This window comes from Sinocyclocheilus rhinocerous, unplaced genomic scaffold (assembly GCF_001515625.1).
Source record: "Sinocyclocheilus rhinocerous isolate Xijiao unplaced genomic scaffold, SAMN03320098_v1.1 scaffold585, whole genome shotgun sequence".
In the NCBI taxonomy this organism is placed as follows: Eukaryota; Metazoa; Chordata; class Actinopteri; order Cypriniformes; family Cyprinidae; genus Sinocyclocheilus; species Sinocyclocheilus rhinocerous.
In genome coordinates, this window is record NW_015630024.1 from 682,683 (window position 1) to 702,481 (window position 19,799).

Sequence of the window (19,799 nt, forward strand, 5' to 3'; positions counted from 1 at the left end):
AAAAAAAAAAAAAAGAATTTAGAACTGCCCGGTCTCAACAACATCTTCAAAAGTATCTACCTCTCAAACCCCTCATCAGCTGCTCAGACTGGGGGGTACGTGAGATTGAGCGGGATCACTTTAAGGTGTGTTCATTGACGCACCAAGTCACCCGCTCCTGCTACGCCCCGGCCCTGCCATCACCGCAGATGTGTGAAACCCCAGCAGGGAAGGGGAGCCCCAGTACCTGAACAGGGCCTTCTCTGCACCCAGAATCTGCACGGTGGAGGCCGGATATTTGGCTAGGTTTGTCAGACTGCCGGCGTGAGAAATTAGACGAGCACCAACCTATTAATAGGAAATAGATGTGAGAAAACCTCTAAGCACACCAACTTGACACTTCTACAGAATTTAAGACAATTTAGAAAGGTTGCACTCACAAACAAACAATTACAAGCTCATAGAATAAAAAAAACATTAAAACTTTAAAAATATTTACGCGTATTAATATATTTTAAGAGTACAAATTTACACAACGTACTACAAAGAAACATTTAAAATGTTAAAGAACCCTGAAAAAAATAATTATGCGCAGGTAAATCTCAAAGAAATTTCCAGGACATTTTACTCAAACATTGTGACATTTTAAGGCTAACATTGAAAAAAAGCAATTAAGTACCTTTCCAATTTTTTATGTAATGTAATAAAATGTGAATAAATAATTGTCAGCTAAAAATTTACCAAATTAAAATAGCTAATTAAGTTTAGTACAATGCTATTATATACTTACTGCATTTTATAACTTAAAAAAAAAAAAAAAACTCCACAAATGACATCACAAAAATAAAAATATTATACAAACAAAAAAAAACAAAAAAAAGGAGATGACGAACACGTACCACTTCACCAATGAGAGCCGCAAGATTTGGCGCCACCTGGCCCATTTTAGACCGCAAATACTCTTGCAGTCCCTGTCTGTACGTTGTGAGAGACACTACACGGCAGGAGAAACTCTCAATGTTGATCAAGTCAATAGGAGAGATATCCATACCTTTAAAAAAATAAAAAATAAAAAAACTGATGTATAATCTTCTCCCATAAATCACAGGAGCACTTATACTGGTTGAGTTAAAGTGACTCGGTGAGGTACAGTTGTTCAGTTCAGTGAGATATGCTGTCATCACATGGAATCAGTGGATTGACAGATTATAAAAACATCATAACATCCCAGACAAACCCACACTAAGCGGAGGACATCAGTGATCTTGACTTACCCATAGAGCTGCGGGACGCATCGAGGATAGCTTGAGCTTTGCCACTGTCCATTGTGATCTCCTCTATAGCTTCCAGCATCTCCTCAGTCAGTTCCTTCCTGTTCCCGATCAACTTGGCCAGCTTACAGTACATACTGTTATCGTTCACTATCTTTATCAGTTCTGGGAAGTGGTAGCCGTACCATTCACTGCACAGATAAAGAGAGAGAGAGTTCTGATAAGGCTGCATATTTTTGGAAAGACTGCACAAATTGTATGATTACATCTTAATGTAACTACATAATAATATTACTTTTTAAAAAAATCATTCCGTTTATTAGTTATTTTACTGTTTAGACCCAAGAAAAAAAAATTTGAAGTACAAGTTATTAGTATAGTACTTAGTATCATCCCCAAGTTATGCTTACTAGGCACAAAACTACTTTGGCTTCCCAGTCAAGGTCTGTCTCCCCCCTCAGGTTGTGTTCACTCCAGTCTGATGGACCAAACACTCCTGAGAAAGGACTTTACTGTCCCTCCACTTCCTGTACAGCCAGTGCACTAGGGGGGCGCTGTCTGTGGTAAGCATTAGGAGGCTGCTGTATTAGATCCAACTACAAACCCCAGTGGAAGAACATCTTACCGCACACGCATGGAGAACGTGTTGATGTCTTTGTCCAGCTGATCGAGGAGGGCGATGGACTGGATGATCATGTTGTCTGCCCTGTTGACATTGAACTTGACTTTGGCTCTGGAGTAGCTGTGACCCAAACCTAGCTGAGCTTTGGACGCAGCCTGAGCGGTGAGTCCCTTGACCAGGGAATGGAAGTGCAGACGCACACCTGTCAATCACAAGCAGATGCGTGAGAAACAGTCACTTCGGGACTCATAAAACCACACTTTTTTGGCCTGTCTGTTCAGATTTTCAGTATAAAGCATCAGAAATCAGGTGTTATAGGTACATCATTACAGCAGGCTTTTGATAACATTTAGAAATATGAATTTTTACATTAATCACTTAAATCAGGGGATTTCAAAACTTTTCCAAAGTGTGTACAGGGAAATATTGAGAATAAAAGAAATGTTATTAAATATTTTCCAAATAATATTTTACACATTTATAATACAAATGTTCTACAGTAAAAACTGGGTCTTTCATACATGAAAATATATAACTGCCTTTATATGAGGATTATATTTGGGGTCCGTGGCATCTAAAATATTGAAAACCCCTGATTTAAATAATCATGCTCTCTGCTCACCTCTTATGATTTCAGCTACAGCGCCTCCAGTCTGAATGGACAGATTGAGCTCTTCTTGAAGCGCCGCCCCAAGTTTAGCATCTGAAACCCCCAACATTGCCTTCTTTTTACCTCCGGACGGAAGGTTGGTCTCCAAGAACAACTTGAGATCCGCATGGACAACTCCTGTCAGGATCAGATTAGAAACGTGGTGTCAGTAATTGTAGGTTCAAGTTTGTAAGTCAACATGTCAAGCCTCAGATGATCAGTTTGTAGGTATGCTGTCATCACATTGATTCAGTGGATTGACAGATTATAGGTACATCATTGCATCCAGGAAACAGTTTAAAACAAGACCTTCGTCTCTCTTACCTTCTGAGACGGCATTGATGTTTTCCAGTGCACCCTGGGCGGATTTAAAGGGGAAGAATGCACTCAGTTTGATCACGCTACTGAATTTGCCAAGGTTTAGGACACTTTGCTCCACCTATGAAAGTCAAAAGAATTAGTCATTTAGAAGACATTTAAGATTTGAATTCAAATGTATTTAATGTTACATAATGAAAGTAGTGATAGATCTTCTATATTGTGACTTTCATTGGAATGTAATGCATTGCACACTGATGAAACGCTGACAATAACATTTAAAACATACATTTAATTTTTTAATGTCGATTTGAAGTATTTTTACAGATCCAATACTTAGTGCAATCTAGGCATAGCACATAGGTCATGCAGATTATTTTTAAATGGTACATTTATGGGTGGGATTTGAACAAACAACCTTCTGGTTACCAGTCCAGATCTTCACCACGTTGTTGGCATGCACATTTACTTTCCTTTGCACTTCTTCAATATACAAACCTGAGGTAGAAGCATTCCAATGTCCTCCACTTCTTTAACAGCGAATAACGCATATCCAGCTGCATGCTCGAACAACACGTGTAAAAGCACCTGAGAGAGAGAAGGCCAGGTTACTGATCTGCCCTAATAATACCATAAATCACTACTTAAACCAAAAAGGGACAAAGTCCCAAATGCGTCACTCCTACATTAATAACCAAACAAATAATACATTACAAAAGAATACCGTGAATCTGATCTGATGGGGTCGCAGGTCAACACCAACACGTGCATGTAGCCCACATGGCGTTGGCGCCACCAGGTAACGTTACAAGCAACTGCTCAATTTTACGTATTTAATATGATTATACAACATTGCGTAAGCAGAAGATAACAACAGTCGTTAATAAACTACCCCTGTTTAGATTTTATTGCATTAGAGCTTGAAGCTGGAGAGATTCACATTAGCATGGGTTAGCACAGACACACCACGTGTTCCTCCAGCGGATCAAATACTCAGCGAGTGCTACTTTTAAAACTGATCAACATCTCATAGCACTGCGATCTGTACCAGGACATCGATCCGAAACACTAACGAGAGGTGAGTGAAACTTCAGGAGTCCGTTACATTGAATTTAATGGCTGCTGTGGCCTTTAATGGCTGCTGTGGCCTTTAATATCACATTGAGGCCTTGTGTATCCGGTTTCACATTTTATCCTCTCAGACTGCAGTGATTGATTAAATGCAGCTTGTATTGTGCAATCGTATCATACTTGTGCTTAACAGACTACTCAAAACAATGGCAATAACAATAAAACTCAAAGATCTTAAATGTAAAACTATACTACAAACATGCACACTGCCCATTATAAAAGTCCGATTTAAATACAAAGCAATCGTGACATTCAAACCATACTGCAAACACCGATCTGTTCATTTCTAAAGATTGTACAAAGAAACAATGGATTTTTTACCATGTTTACTGATCTCGTGCGCCACGCACGAGGGAGCGTTCCGTTCCTTCGAATCACTTGAAGAGGAGAGAAATCCGCTTGCGCTCAAGTACGAAAACCCACATGATTTAGTCCCGCACGCTATCGCGAGACTTCACAAGTTACTTATTTTGCGGGAATGTGTGCGCCACCTGTTGGAAATGCTTGGAAATGCTAGATGCGTGGCACAGTGGACATTATGTTTGCAGAAAAAAATGCATTACAGAGTAGAGCAGGAAATATTATTAATAAAATTAAAACAAAATATTTGGCATAAATAATGCACATATTTATAATTGACAAAAAGTACCACCTGCACTGCATAGTGTGTAAATCAAGGATAATTCATATTTTAAGCCACAGGGTCATCTTTAAAAAAAATAATAATAAATTGGTGATTGTTCCAGGATTTGAGGTGGTTGGTTTTAGGCAAATTGCTTTGGATTAAAGAATCATAATTGGTGTGAAGTTTTGATGCAAAAAAAGGTCACAATAAAATAAAATACAAAAAATTGGCCGATTAAAAAACAATTGTAATTGACAAAAAGTACCAACATTAAATGTGGTCTAAATGTAATTTGTGTATATGTGTGTATATACACATGTATATGGTGTATGGGTATATATATATGGGGTATATATGTAATTTGTATAGTACTTAAAACCACAGGTAATGGTTTTGAGAAAATTAGTGGTTGTCCCAAGATTTGGGGTGTTTTAGGTAAGTCTAGTTCAAGAAATTTAATAAAATAAAACTGTTAATTATTAACAAAATAAATTAAAATGAAAGAATTGAATATCAGTTCAATAGATTATGTCAAAACTTTGTCATTGTTCTATTTTAATTATTTTATACATTTGAGATTTTCAGTGTTGGGATAGACAGTGTATTTAAATAAAGACCGTTTTCATGCTATGTTAATTTTATGTTCCATTAAGCATATTTTATATGTCTCAAAAGCTATATATATATGCCTCTTCGTAATCTGATTAAGCCCTATTCTTCGTGCTGCAAGCATTTGCCCATAAATGTGACTGTGAGTGTTTAGGAGGGACAAATTGCCAAAATATATTTGATGCAGGAAACATTTCAAGAGTTATGACAGGAAACAGTTCTGGTTGCACACTCATCCATCCACTAATTATCAGACAAATGTGCCATAATGTACCACCCACGGCAATAAATACCAGTGTTGAATTTATTTTAAAAAGAGAGATTTGAATTTATGACTATATATATCCACATCATTGGGGAATGCAGAGTACTCGGAAACAACAAAACACACACACTTAGGAATAAAAGCTATAATTATGCTCTTAATGTTTTAAAATGATGTATATTTTGGAATACTAAAAACTCTTAATAGTTACACATATTGTGCGCTTACATACAAAAACATAACTGTACCATAACAAACACCAAGTCTAAAGTGACTACAACCAAGTTATGTCAAGTCCTTGTAGTGTCTCTTGTCTCCATGGTCAAGGTGGAGGAGTTTATGGAAACATACGTCAGAGATAACACGAGGGTTCCTATAAAGCGGACTGCTCTCTGACCACTGACAGAAACATAAACACCTGTCACAGAGGCCACCCGCATGCTGTACAAAGGTACAACTCTCATTCGTCCAGATTTTATCATGAAAAAATATCCGGTCTCTCATTCTCTCTGCTGTGCGTCACAACTGGAACTCATTTATCAGTTACCATTACACTATGTAATCGGCCATGTTGTGTTTAATACTTGCTGATTTGTGTTTTTATGTCACCCAAAGATGCGCAGAGCAGTTACAGGATGTCTGATGCTGGTGTATGTTGTTGCTCTTCTGGCCGAGCAGGCAGAGGGACACATCGCCTTCTTCAGCCCTAAAGAGATGAGAGAGCTCAGGGTGAGGAGGTCTTTGGCATCCTAATGACTATTTATTTAGCCTCCAATTGAACCAAGAACAAAGTTATTGGGATTCTTTCTTCATCTTCAACAGGAGAAGGAGGAAAGGAAGGATGCTGATCCAAGAGCGGAGGGGGTTTTGATTGACGAGATGTCTCCAGATGAAGATGGAGGAGAGTCAGCGGTGAGGAATCCCTGCAGGTTTTTAAAGTATTTCATAATGTATTTGAGTTTCTGACTGGTTTGTATCCATCTGAAGGGCCAGCCTGTGGAAATAGGGCTGAAGCTGACTGCTAAAAAGGGCCAGATCGGATCTGCTTTCGGTAAGATGCTGCAGAGCATCGTAGAAGAGCCAGAGACCGGTAAGGAGCATACAGTAAAATCTCTTTCTGTTTTTCATATATACACAGACCACGCTAATATTTGTGCTTTGTTTTGACAGTGAAATAAGACCGGCATTTTTATCTGCATTCATTGACTATTGCAGACTGATGATTCAACATTTGTTGCAAGCACACATGTTTTGTCTATGAATGTAATAAAATTAAAATAAAATGAAACTGCATGCAAATTCAGTTTCTTGTCATATATATATATATATATATATATATATATATATTGTAACTCTGGTTTAATCAGAATTTAAACAGTTAAAAAACATGCTAAATTAATTTTTATACTCTTAATTTGCCTCTAAATTTAAATACTTTGTTTCCTGTAATACTAGATTCATAAATATTGTCATTTAATATACCAAATGGTTATTGTAAAATCATGCTTTACATTTTACTCCAAAACCTTGCAATGTGCACTACAGAAGACTCTTATGCTCACCAAGGCTGCATTTATTTGATCCAAAATGCAGTAAAATATGACCCTGGAGCACAAAACCAGTCTTAAGTCGCTGGGGTATATTTGTAGCAATAGCCAAAAAAACATTGTATGGGTCAAAATTCAATTTACCCTTATGACTGGTTTTGTGGTCCAGGGTCACAAATCAGTGATATTGTGAAATATTAATACAATTTAAAAAAAATTTTTTTTCAAATAATAAAAAAAAAATGATTTGAATATATTTTAAAATGTCATTTCTTCCTGTAATGGCAAATCTGAATTTTCAGCAGTAATTACTCTAGTCTTAGTCGCTAGTTATGTTTGTGGAAACTTTGATGTATATGTCTATCAGCTTAATGCATACTTGCTGAATAAAATAATTTCTTTAAGAAATCATACTGACTCCAGACTTTTGAACAATACTGTATAGGATGACATAAGATGACATAGAGCATATGTACAGTATATGTGTGAGTTAAATGTTCGCATGGTTTCAATATGTCCTATATTTAGTGTCAGATTGTGTGGAAGTCAGCATGTTGGTTGGAAACAACAGGATGCATGCCTACATTTGGACATACTTTTACAATTATGGAAGCTTTAGCTGGTATTTTATTGCAGAACTCTTTATAGCAAATAGAGAACATCTGTTAAAACCTTTAGATGTGTCTACAGTGGAAAAGAAGGAATTCACATTGCATTTGAAGAGTTTATCTTCAACAGCCTTTATTCTTTGTCTTATTGGATAAGTTTGAGAGAATGAACTAGCACATTGCAGAAGGTAACATCAAAAGTATCACAACTGAAAGAACAGTTCCCTGAAAAAAAGTTATTGAGATGACAGAATGAGTCTTTATATGTTCTTCATTCAAAGAGGTTTTGAACAATATTTTCTGCTCTATCAAAAAGATTAAAGGGGTCATATGATGCGATTTCAAGTTTTCCTTTCTCTTTGGAGTGTTACAAGCTGATTGTGCATAGATAAGATCCCTGAAGTTGCAAAGACTAAAGTCTCAAAACCAAAGAGATATTCTTTATCAAAGTTAAGACTCTGCCACGCCCCCCTAAAACGGCTCATTCTAACACGCCCCCACATATCTACCCCACTATGTGGAAATATTTGCATAATCCCGCCGCAAATGTGCACGCAAAGAAAGAAGGCATGGTGTCAGTAACCGCAGTTAGTGTTGAAGCAGCCATGTCAAGGAGACGCTGTGTGTTTCTAGGCGAAAGCAAAAGCACTTCATTTGGCCTTCCGAAAGTAGATGCATTTAGGAATCTTTAAGATTACTTACAACAGAACAGCAATGCATTTTATGGACGACCGTTTCGTGAATATGACCCCTTTAACATTACAACAATCTGTAACATCCGTGTCTGACTCGTGTCTGACTAATTGAGCATATGGAACAATTAGTATTGGGCAAAAGTTACATTTCAGCCGGTTTGTTACATAAAGCTTCAAAAGACTTGGAATGTAGCACACGGGTCATATGGACAGCTTATGTGGCAAGTTTGGTCTGTTTTAAGATCCATAAGAAATAATCAAATTAAAATAATTCAAACATAAGAAATAATCCACACAGGTTTGGATGAGTGTTAATAAATCATGATAGAATTTTTGAACAGTCTCTGTAAGGTTTAGCAGTCAGTCTCTCACAAAACTCATATTCCTTCACTCCAAGAGCAGGATCTCTGGCAGGAGGAGCTGGCAAGACCAGGGAACAGTCACTGTTGAAGTATTTTCCACTTATTCCTTCTGCTTCCTCGGACACTGCACAGTATATTGGACTGAAAGACCCTTCTTCAGCAGTCTGTGGTGGAAAAAATGCATAAACACACATAAAGCCAAAATATTCTGCTGAATATTTCTTACAGGCCTATATTGTATACTCTTGTGGGTCCTTTCTAGTGTTTAAATGAAACTTAAGAAACCTAGTTTGGTTGCCAGATTAGATTTTAATTTCACTCCTTCCAGGAAATCTGGCCATTTCTGCTTCTCAGTGAAGCATCACTATTGTTACTCTCATTCTCTCTAGTTTATCTTCCTTTCTTCAACGGTATTATGCCTTTAAGGCAAATAAACATCTGTGATGCATAAAGATGTAGATCCCTTCAGAGGATCCCTTCAAACTTCAGAGGTTTTGGAGTGTTTGTGACCTTGTTCCAGAATGGCAGTCAAAACGAAAAGCACTAACACATTTTATCCACCTACTATGGAAACTAGTGCACTAGTGCAGCCAGAGGAGTTGGCAGGAAGCAGTTGCTGATGTGAAATGTTGAATGTTGTTTACAGTGATTGGATTGATAGTGGGCTCACTTTGAAGAAGAAAAAGCCGACCAAGTTGAAGAGGAATCGGATAATGAAGTTGTAGTTTCTCATTACGTCTGTCATAACTACACCCGGATGCAGAGAGTTTGCTGTCACGCCTGAAACACACACAAACCATGATCTGAATGGAAAAAATGAAGCACTTTCTCATCTTTCCAACATTAAATGTTCCTTTTTCAACATCATTTCCAGTCATAAAATTCCTTTTTGTTTGTGAAGAAATTCAAAACATTCAGTAGAGTCAGACGTGCTCTTTTCACATCTCAAAATACTTCATGGAAATTTAGAAATTCAGGATTTTTTTTGTCATGAGTAGAAATGTAGTTTATTATTAAAATCTCTGACTATAAATCTCTGCATATACTGTACTTTGGTATCTGAGCACAGCTTGAGACATTCTAGTGCTCTACATGAGCTTAATTACATTTCACCTCATGTTAAGAAGAAATAATTGAGATGGTCTCATTTGAGATTTTTCTTTCCTACTGTATATGTCTTCTTTTTCTTTCCTGTGTGACCCACTCACAAATTAATTTATAAGAGAGTTTAAAGAGTGTGCATTATGCACATTACTGAATTATGAGGCGATGTCAAATCTAATCATCAAAATCTAATTATGACTTTCTGCTCATTTTTAATGGCAGCAGTAGACAGTCAGTATAATGAGTTGTGGTTTGGACATGTACCTGTACCCTGAAGCCTGCGTGCCAACTCGTTTGTCCAGATGACGTTGTGCAGCTTGGTGTGGTTATACGTAGCATCCATCACATTATTTAGATTGTGACCGCGGAAATGATCAAAGTTTACCTCACCCCTCCAGTGATTCATAGACGAAACATTTACAATGCGAACTGGAGTTGATTTCTTCAAAAGGTCTGTGTGACAATAAAAAGAAGTCTTACTTCCAGAATCCAGATGTGTCATTTCAAAGGAATAGTTTATCCAGGCTATCCAAGATGTAAATGAGTTTGTTTCTTCACCAGAACAGATTTAGAGAAATTTAGCATTACATCACTTGCTCTCCAATGGATCCTCTGCGGTCAATGGGTGCCGTCAGAATGAGAGTCCAAACAGCTGAACAAAACATCACAATAATCCACAAGTAATCCACACCACTCCAGTCCATCAATTATCATCTTATGAAGTGAAAAGCTGTGTATAGTAAATAAATCCCTCATTAAGGAATTTAACGTTAAAACATTGCTTCTGGCTAAAATATGAGTCTTCTATCCATAATATTTCTTTCTCCAGTGAACATCTCGTCTGAATCAGTAAAGTAATATGCCAAAATCAAGCACTGCTTACAAGCCAAATCTATTTTGGTAGATGTTGATGTTAGAGGACAACAGGTGGTGAACTTTTTCATTAGAGAAAGAATTATTACAGATAGAGAACTCAAATTTTGGCTAGAAGCCATGGTTTAAAGTTAAATGCCTTAATGATGAATTTGTTTCTTACAACCTCACAGCTTTTCAATTTATAAGATTAATCGATGAACTGGAGTTATAGATTACTTGTGGATCGTTGTGATTTTTTTTTTATCATGTTTTTATGTTCGGACTCTCATTTACTACAGAGGATCCACTGGTGAGCAAGTGATGCTAAATTTCTCCACATCTGTTCTGATGAAGCAACATTTTGGATGGCCTGAGGGTGAGTAAATTTTCAGCAAATTCTCATTTTTGGGTGAACTATTTCTTTAAGATCTAAAAAAAAAAAAAAGCATTAGCAATGGGAATGTTGTCTGACCTAAAAGCAAACTGGTGAGCAGAAATGGGCCAACGTGGTTGGTTGCAAAAGTGATTTCCAACCCATCTGCAGTGATCTTACTGGGTAAGCCTGTAGGCGTGAACAAACCATGGTTTGTATGGATATATAAATGAAAATATGAGAGATTGAGAGAGAGAGACGGCCGTTCCACCTGAGGCCCCTGCGTTATTGACCAGGATATGTAATTCCTTCTCTTCCTCCAAGATCCGTGCTGCAAACTTTCGGACAGAGTCGAGCGACGAGGTGTCAAGCAGACACAGATGTATGCTCTGGTTCCCAGTACTTTCTCTGATTTCTTGCAGCGCTGCAGTCCCACGAGCCTCGTCCCGGCATGCCAGGATCACCCGCGCCCCACGACGAGCAAAGTCCAGGGCAATGAACTTCCCAATACCTAGGAGATAACAAGAGGTGAATGACACAGCAGTAGTAGGGAATAAGAAAGTGAGCAATTATGACTTAACAGAATTATGTATGACTTTATGCAATACAATATATGCCAAATCTGTTTAAACTATATCTTATCTTGTATCATCATCATATCAAACTTAAATTAAGCTCCTACTTTCATATGCCATGTACCCACAGGAAAGAAAAATCCCAATAACAAAATAGATTTAAATATAACCCCAAACATTTTTTAATCGAATTTCTCCAAAACTGTATATTATTTGAGCAATTCTATACAGAATCGTTTTATAATAAATGTATACCCATTTATATTTGTTACATTTTCCCCAGTCACCTCAATTGCAAAAAGCGTCCCATTTCACCTGAATTCACCCTGTCTCATTTGTTTCTGTTCATATATTCTCTATTCTATTTCTCTATTATTTTTTTTTCCAAATTCTCCGAAGAAACAGCTGAGCCAAATTACCTAAATATTCAACCACTGACTGAACAATTACATTTTTCGTTTGTGAACACCATGACCTAAACCAGTCACTCCAGACGCAACAAATGTAAACCATCTGGTACAGATTATCACAAGCCTGTTTGCTAACCAGTTTTAGCCAGACGGAGCGGTTCCACGACTAAATAAACAACAAACAAGTTTAGGTTTTATATACACGAAACATATCTTGAACTCGAAATTTTTTCGTCACAATATTTGTAGGCTAGTTTCATCATGGATACTAGCCAATGTGTCACTCGTCTTCTGTGTAAAAAGGGTCTTCCGTAATTATACCCAAGCGTTTATTTGCTCACCACCATGCATTAAAATATCATTCATTTTGATTCTCACCCGTGTTAGCTCCAGTGACGACTGCAGTTTTTCCGTTTAACTTCACGGGACAAGCGCGCGGGTTCCACAATGCTTTCCGCTGCGCGCGCACAATTATGGCCAGGATCGCCGTTGAAACCATCCATAACGGATGGGAATAAATGTCACTCCACTCCCAGTTCATTTATCAAGTCTGCGTGCCTCCGCTGAAATCCTCGGTTTACTTAATAGAGACAATGTGTTAAAGCATTATCCGAGTGACCCTGGCACGACTGCGCACTATGCGCGCGCACAGGGCAAAGACTATAAAAGCATAGTTTAAGACTATTCCCGTCATTCACTTAGAGTAAACACAGACTTGAGTCTTGATGTTGCGATTCACTTGCCGGCAGATAAATGCTGGTACAGGAATAGAAGAAGCTAAAATGACATTAAAGGACAGACAGGCAGACAGTCAGACAGACAGATAGACAGATGTGTACCATACTTATGTGACCAAAATAGCATAAATCCCCTAGAAAAGTTTTTTTAAATTTATGAATTCATAAAGCATGTAAGGAAACACCAACTAGTGACCCAAATACCCAATAAGATGTTATTCCATTAAGGAGGCGGCATGAGTCGTGATATAGCTTCTAATACACCAGTTCAATGAAGTCAAGAAGTTAAAATTGAGTAACTTGAGTAACTTCGAGTAACTTTTAAACAACTTGGGTAACTTTAGACACAATATTGGCAGTTACGTTAGGTTAAGTTGCCTGAGGTGATTTGTTGTACCTCAGAATTCCTTTTCTGCTGTGTTCAGCATTCTTCTGAACAAACAGCATAGAAATTCCTAGGAAAAATTCGATAAAACTGGTTTATACTGGCTTTTATTCCATAAACCGCTTATGGACAAAGCCCAGGACTGATTATCAGGAAGCTGAGGAAGCTGTGAGAAAATATTTCTTCCCCTTCACACAATGTAAAAACTTCAGATTTCCATGACCTAATGAAATACGCAAAGCAAAGATATGAAGCTGGTATCATTGTCACTTTTCCTCCACAGCAGGGTCACATACACAATAGAGGCACAGACCCGAATAGACATTTAAAGTAGCATAAACACACTTTATCCTTAAAGGGATAGTTTACCCCCAATTTTTTTTTTTGTCATGATCAAGCTGTCACCCTCAATCTGTTCCTAACCTGCAGTTTTCTGAACACAAAATATATTTTGAAAAATATCGGTAACCAAAGACTTCCATAGTATTTTTTATTTCTTCCATATGGAAGTCAATGGGGACCAACAACTGTTTAGTTACCCACATTCTTCAAAATATCATCTTGACAGAATTGTCATTTTTTGGTGAACTATCCCTTTTGAGGAGAGTGTATTGTGACCTCATTGACACATAAAAATAAAATAAAAATAATTTTTTTTTTCTATTTCAATGGCTCTTATGCACTCTTGAAAAAATCATTCATGCAGCTTTTAAAAAAAAATAAAAAATTTTTTTAAATATAATTTACCCACATATGCAGGGGCAAAGGCCAGCGGCCTGCTATCACATGCCTTATCGGCTCCTTATCTTTGCTGAGGAAATTATTATACAGGTTCCTTTCAGTGGTTGTACTCTAGTTCTTAAGTCATACTTACTAAATCATGTAATATTAAATATACAGAGAAATGATCTTCCATAGTAAAACGCTAAATATATGATACATAATAATTACATTTCTCAAGTCCATAATTGGCCAAAAAAGAACATATTATTACTGTAATAAAACATACCTTGGGCCATGTTAGATCAAACTGGTGGCCTTGTAGTGTGTGAGAGAGTGTGTGTGGTGTGTTTGTGTCTCAGAGGGACATGTGGTCGTGAAGCGCAGAGTCACTATCTCAGCACACCAGATGCAGAACAGCTCTTACAACCACAGACAGACGCAGGTCACATAAAAGCCTAAATAATACCTTACTCAGTTTTAGCAATCGATGTAAATACATTTTTAACCCATTCAAGTGTAGAGAAGAGTAGGCCTATTTCACATCCTAATGGGAAAAATTTTGAGAAACGTGTTTGGAAACAATACTTTTGCATTTCCTTTTGGTGAATATGTACCGGCACAGAAATTACAGACTTCACCATAATCTTAACAGTAAAAAAATAAAGTAGTTTATGTCTCCATATTGCAACTGGCATACTAACTATTATAATCAGTGTTGTTATCGTTAACTCAATCAAAAACTGTTAAAAACAATTGTGATCATCGAAGTAAAGCTGAAATAAAGAAAAATACGAATATTAACTGAAAATCTTAGTCTAAAACCTACACTTGCCTTGCAACTAATTAAAATTATTTTAAACTGAAGTACTAACTGAACTAAAAGTTGAACTAAAACGGAAATAAAATTATTTTAAATGATTTAAAAATAGTTTTAAAAAACAAAAACGTAAAAAAAAATGAGAAAATTAAATAATACAATGTAATAAAAATTCAAAATAATAACAATTATTATACTTGTATTATATAAACTTTTACAAAACTATGATACTATTGGCATGCACTTTGGTCAGCTATTACCTGTTTATCTCTTACCACTAGTTCCTACATTCCACAGTAAAAATCAGTAAATAAACTTTTAAAACTTCTTCTTGTAAATACTGATGATAGCATATTATTAGTGTAGAGTAAACCATTAATTAATAATTACTTATTTATTAAATTTTTTTGATTGTTCAAGTTTATTAACAATAGCTACATGAATCAGTTAAAACTAGTTTTAATTAAAGCTGAGACCTTGTACCACAATTGAGAAACTGTTTAAAATCACAGTTTGCATACACAATTTAAAGTTCAAGTGAATTATCTGTGTTACTGTAAGAACATATCAGTTCACATATATAATATATTGCAGGATAATCTTATCTGTAATTGATACTGTTGGAACATTTGAAAGTTTAAACAACTCATGATACTGCTGTCAGTGTGTGTTTCTTGTCTATTTCCTGTTCCCCTCCCAACACCCAAGGTTACCAGAGGGTACATGTGTGAGGAATGGGAGGGGCGAAGACTTCATATAAATAGACATCGCTGACAAACTGACAAACACTACAGTACAATCCATTCGAAGAGTCTGACATAGTCATAACATAGATTTCTACAGAAAAAGAGCGAGAGGAAATGAAACAGGAAGTTAGCATAATGGAGGATGGTAGTAGGATACAAGGCCATATGGCACCTACTGTAGTTTCCAGGTTGAAGATAAAAAATGAATGCATTCGAGTGGTCCTGGCAGAGACCCTCTGCACGTTCATCATGATGGTAAGAGGTTGTTCATTTTGTCAGAATTCATTATTCTGCTTAATAGTGAATGATTAGCATTTTCAGTGCATAAAGATGTGAATAATTGTCAGCATGTAATGATGCCAAGCTTGGAAGACAGTTAAATAGAATATTACTGTTTAGTATTTTACTGATGATTTCTTTTTCATTGTATCAGTTCATTGGATTATTCATTCATTCATGAAGTCTTCATAGAGCATTGTGTACTTGTCATTGTAATGCTTTGGATCACATGCCCACATGAGTTTGCATGAGTGGTCAGTTGTCTGACACTGCACTGGTGATTGAGGTCAGACCATGTGCTACATAAATTCTATTCTTAGAAAGATTGGCTTGACATACTTTTTCCATTATTGCCAGGTGAAATCAATGCAAAACACTTGACCAATAGCAATGCTATGTAACTCACCAGTAATTGAGAAAACCTATGCAAACTTAATAATGTTCTATATTCAGTATACAATTATAGTTTTGATTAATATTATGAATTAGCTTTTATTTTTAATTTTAGTTCCATTTTAGTCGTTTTGTTACATGCTCTTGTAATTTTTATTATTTTTTGTTCTATTTAACATTATTATTTAAGATTTATTATTTTTTATTTCAGTTTTAGATTTGATTTATTTCCAGTTATTGCTTCAATTTAAACACATTTCAGTTAGTTGCCAAAGCAACATTTCTAATTTTCATTCAGCTGAATCATTTCATTTAGTTTTTCATTGAATATTTATTTTCATCGTTTATGTGTTATGTGCTTTTTTACATTTGAATAGTTTTTGCTATTTTTTAAATGTCAGTCATTTTTATTGTGAAATTAAAGGTAAAGTGTGTCATTTCTGTGCTAGTAGCAAAAGGAACTTCAAAAACGTTTATTGTTTCCAAACACGTTTCCCAATAGTTTCACGATTAGGGGAAGAAATACTTTTCTCCACCCCTGAAGGGGTTAAAAATGTCAATTACTAAAACTCATTTAAATTTTATTTCCAATAACAAAAATGTTACCTACAATTACCTTGTTTCTGTGTCATCATGGCCTCTATACATGCCCAACTAAAATCAATACTTCATGTCAATGTATTTATTTATTTGATAAGTAGCCATGAAATAAGCTTTACACCAGGGTTTATTTTCCTATAATTGCTGCATCTATGAATTATCAGACAGACTCTGTTTTTGAATTCCAGGTGTTTGGCCTTGGCACTGTTGCACAAGTGGTCACAGGAAATGGTGTTTTTGGAGAGTATTTCAGCATAAATGTAGGCTTTGGGCTGAGTGTGGCTATGGGTGTGCACGTTGGTGGAAAAGTGTCAGGTGAGACCCTCTTGACCCCAAACACCAGGTCAGAGTTCACTGTTTTCCATAATGACAAATAATCATGCAATATGTTTTACTCTATCACATAGGAGCTCATATGAATGCAGCTGTTTCATTCACAATGTGCGTGTTTGGCCGTTTGCGTTGGAAGATGTTCCCACTGTACGTTTTTGCCCAGTTTCTGGGTTCCTTCCTTGCTGCTGGGACCATTTTTTTACTTTATTATGGTGAGCAAATACTCATCTTCTTCTGGAGTTATTTTTGTTCTTAGTGTTGGAGTAGGTCAAATAAATTGCCACAAGGTTTCTTCTCTCACATCTGTGCTGTGCTTTATAGATGCTATACATCATTACTGTGGGGGCAATTTCACTGTGTCGGGCCCCAAAGCAACAGCTGGGATCTTCGCTACATATCCAGCACCTTACATCTCAATCTACACTGGATTCTTCGATCAGGTATTCTGAAAATGAATATAAATGCTCCATAATTAACTATGATATGAACCAAAAACATGATAGTGTATAAGAATAGTTCACCCAAAAATGAAAATATGCTAAAAATCATTGATTTTGTATTTACCACAAAATACAAAATACTCACCCTCAGCCATCCAAGATGTAGATGAGTTTGTTTCTTTATCGGAACAGATTTGGAGAAATTTTGCATTACATTACTTGCTCACCACCAGCGGATCATCTCGAGTGAATGGGTGCCGTCAGAATGAGAGTCCAAACAGCTGATAAAAACATCACTATAATCCACAAGAAACCCACACGACTCCAGTCCATCAATTAACGTCTTATGAAGTGAAAAGCTGCATGTTTGTAACAAACAAATCCATCAAGATATTTTTAACTTCAAACCATTGCTTCCGGCTCAAAGTCCTCTATCCTTAATATTGCTTTCTCCAGTAAAAAAACATGTTGTTTGAAATATGCAAAATATGAGAAATATGCACAGATCAAGCATTTTACAAGTGAAAACCATCCAAAACAGTTCTAAAGAAATCTGTCAGTGCATTTAGATGAGAGGACAACAGTGGATTGACTTTGTTTTTTATATTTGGATTTGGTTTTTACAAACATGCAGCTTTTCACCTTACAAGGGCCGTGTGGATTACTTGTGGATTATTGTGATGTTTTTATCAGCTGTTTGGACTCTCATTCTGACGGCACCCATTCACTGCAGAGGATCCATTGGTGAGCAAGTGATGTAATGTTTAAATTTTTCAAAATGGTTTCAGTGAAGAAACAAACTCATCTTCATCTGGGATGGCCTGAGGGTGAGCATATGTTCATCAAATTTTCATTTTTGGGTGGACTCTTTCTTTAAAAACTTTATATTTTTAAATCTCTGAATCAGGTTCTGGGCACTGGCATGCTGTTGCTGTGTCTGATGGCTCTGGCTGACCAGAGAAACCAGCCGGTCGTGCCTGGAGTTGAGCCTGTGGGTGTGGGGCTCCTGGTGCTCCTCATTGGTGTCTCTCTGGGGAGCAACAGCGGCTATGCCATCAATCCAACACGAGATCTGGGGCCGAGAGTCTTCACACTGATGGCAGGTTGGGGCATGGAGGTTTTCAGGTGAATAAATACAAAATCAAGCTATGAAACTCTTTAATGTGTGTATTTCAGTCAGGGTTAATGATTTGTAACACCTCCTGTTTTTTTTTTTCAGTCACTATCCCTGTAACTCGTGGTTTGAATTCCTGATATGCCTGACTTGAAACCTTTCATTATGTTTTGCTGAAACATTGATAACAGGAATAGTCACAATTATCAAATCAGATCTGTAACTGGAAAATATTTTCAGTAGCACGTCTGACCTGAACTTGGTAAATGATTTACTATAACTCAAAATAAAGTTATGTACTTTAATAATTATAAATGTTTCAAAGTAATAAAATAAAAACATAAAAAAATAAAATAATGTATTTTACTCAAATGTTTACTAAAATAAATAGCATAATGATATGAATAACAAATATTCTTTTTTTTTTTACATTACTTAATCATACATTGATTAAGAACACTAAAGACCGAAGTAATGAATTCTAAACATTCAGCTTTGCCATCACACAAATAGATTACATTTTAAGATATATTAAAATAGAAAATACTTATTTTAAATATTGTATTCATATTTCACTATATTACTGTTTTTACTCTATTTTTTCTACAAAAAGAAATCAGCACTGGTGAGCATAAGAGACTTCAAATATACGTATATATATATATATATATATGATATAAATAAAATATCCATAATAAAATAAGCCAAAAGAAGCCAAAGTCAACAGTTTTTAACAGAAAAAAATATACATATCTACTTTAATTTAATTTGTTCTGGTTGTAAAAAAAAAAAATCCAAATTTTGTATCAATATATATTGTATCTGAATATAAATGTGTTAAAGTATAAATGTATAAAAATATAAATGTTTTAAAACATTGTATAGATATTAATCAAATTAAAAATACTAAAAATAGTCATTCAAATCCAGTGGCGGCTCGTCGGGGGAGGCAGGGGAGGCACAGCTTCCCCATAATTTTGAGGTGAAAATGGGAGGAGGACGATTTAATGTTAATAAAATTCACAATTCATTTCAGTTCATGTCTCAGAATGTGTATTTTTTGTTTGTAATTTCACAGTTGTAATACCATAACGTGAAAGCGCCGCTTTTCTATCGCGAATGTGCCGAATCTGCTGATGTAATTGCAACCGCTCGGTGATAGAGAAGGGGAGGGGGAGGCCAGGGGAGCGCGGAGCTCTCATGCCTCCGTTGGTAAAAAAAAATTAGCCAATCA

The 19,799-nt window shown here is 36.2% G+C and overlaps 3 protein-coding genes across 5 annotated transcripts in view; 1 reads left to right on the forward strand and 2 right to left on the reverse strand.

Annotated features, from left to right (window-relative positions):
- The window catches only part of LOC107739720 (nucleolar protein 56-like), an 8,092-nt gene extending 3,695 nt beyond the window's left edge, over positions 1–4,397 (reverse strand). Inside the window, exons 1-8 of the mRNA XM_016551924.1 lie at positions 4,292–4,397; positions 3,338–3,427; positions 2,846–2,960; positions 2,495–2,659; positions 1,876–2,074; positions 1,254–1,441; positions 879–1,030; positions 227–327 (exon numbers count right to left, since the gene is read on the reverse strand). Coding sequence (XP_016407410.1) covers positions 227–327; positions 879–1,030; positions 1,254–1,441; positions 1,876–2,074; positions 2,495–2,659; positions 2,846–2,960; positions 3,338–3,427; positions 4,292–4,294 — 1,013 coding nt within the window. The 5' untranslated portion in view covers positions 4,295–4,397. The remainder of the gene's footprint in view (positions 1–226; positions 328–878; positions 1,031–1,253; positions 1,442–1,875; positions 2,075–2,494; positions 2,660–2,845; positions 2,961–3,337; positions 3,428–4,291) is intronic.
- Positions 4,398–8,381: 3,984 nt separating this feature from the next.
- Positions 8,382–12,672, reverse strand: LOC107739746 (retinol dehydrogenase 12). 3 transcript variants are annotated; one of them, XM_016551948.1, is made up of 7 exons: positions 12,377–12,672; positions 11,285–11,524; positions 11,113–11,202; positions 10,050–10,238; positions 9,352–9,461; positions 8,673–8,845; positions 8,382–8,642 (listed from the first exon to the last, which is right to left on the reverse strand). In XM_016551948.1, the coding sequence occupies exons 1-7, from the start codon at positions 12,537–12,539 to the stop codon at positions 8,639–8,641; spliced, it is 969 nt and encodes a 322-aa protein (XP_016407434.1). In that variant the 5' UTR covers positions 12,540–12,672; the 3' UTR covers positions 8,382–8,638. The 3 variants fall into 3 exon arrangements, with proteins under 3 accessions (XP_016407434.1, XP_016407432.1, XP_016407435.1); XM_016551946.1 differs by having other exon boundaries at positions 8,382–8,845; XM_016551949.1 differs by lacking the exon at positions 11,113–11,202 and having other exon boundaries at positions 8,382–8,845.
- A 2,861-nt stretch (positions 12,673–15,533) lies between these two features.
- aqp7 (aquaporin 7) lies at positions 15,534–18,580 on the forward strand. Its single transcript, XM_016551926.1, has 5 exons — positions 15,534–15,661; positions 16,867–16,993; positions 17,086–17,223; positions 17,333–17,451; positions 18,359–18,580. Exons 1-5 carry the CDS (start codon positions 15,542–15,544, stop codon positions 18,578–18,580), a joined length of 726 nt encoding a protein of 241 aa, XP_016407412.1. The 5' UTR covers positions 15,534–15,541.
- Positions 18,581–19,799: the final 1,219 nt, after the last annotated feature.

Bases quoted from the DNA above. Each gene is read 5' to 3' on its own strand.
- aqp7 (XM_016551926.1), top strand. From the start codon at position 15,542: ATGGAGGATGGTAGTAGGATACAAGGCCATATGGCACCTACTGTAGTT. The intron at 15,662-16,866 runs GTAAGAGGTTGT...TTTGAATTCCAG, and splicing joins TCTGCACGTTCATCATGATG to GTGTTTGGCCTTGGCACTGT. The intron at 17,452-18,358 runs GTATTCTGAAAA...TCTCTGAATCAG, and splicing joins ACACTGGATTCTTCGATCAG to GTTCTGGGCACTGGCATGCT.
- LOC107739746 (XM_016551946.1), bottom strand. From the start codon at position 12,539: ATGAACTGGGAGTGGAGTGACATTTATTCCCATCCGTTATGGATGGTT. The intron at 11,525-12,376 runs GTGAGAATCAAA...GTTATCTCCTAG, and splicing joins CGTCACTGGAGCTAACACGG to GTATTGGGAAGTTCATTGCC. The intron at 9,462-10,049 runs GTACATGTCCAA...TGTGTGTTTCAG, and splicing joins ACGCAGGCTTCAGGGTACAG to GCGTGACAGCAAACTCTCTG.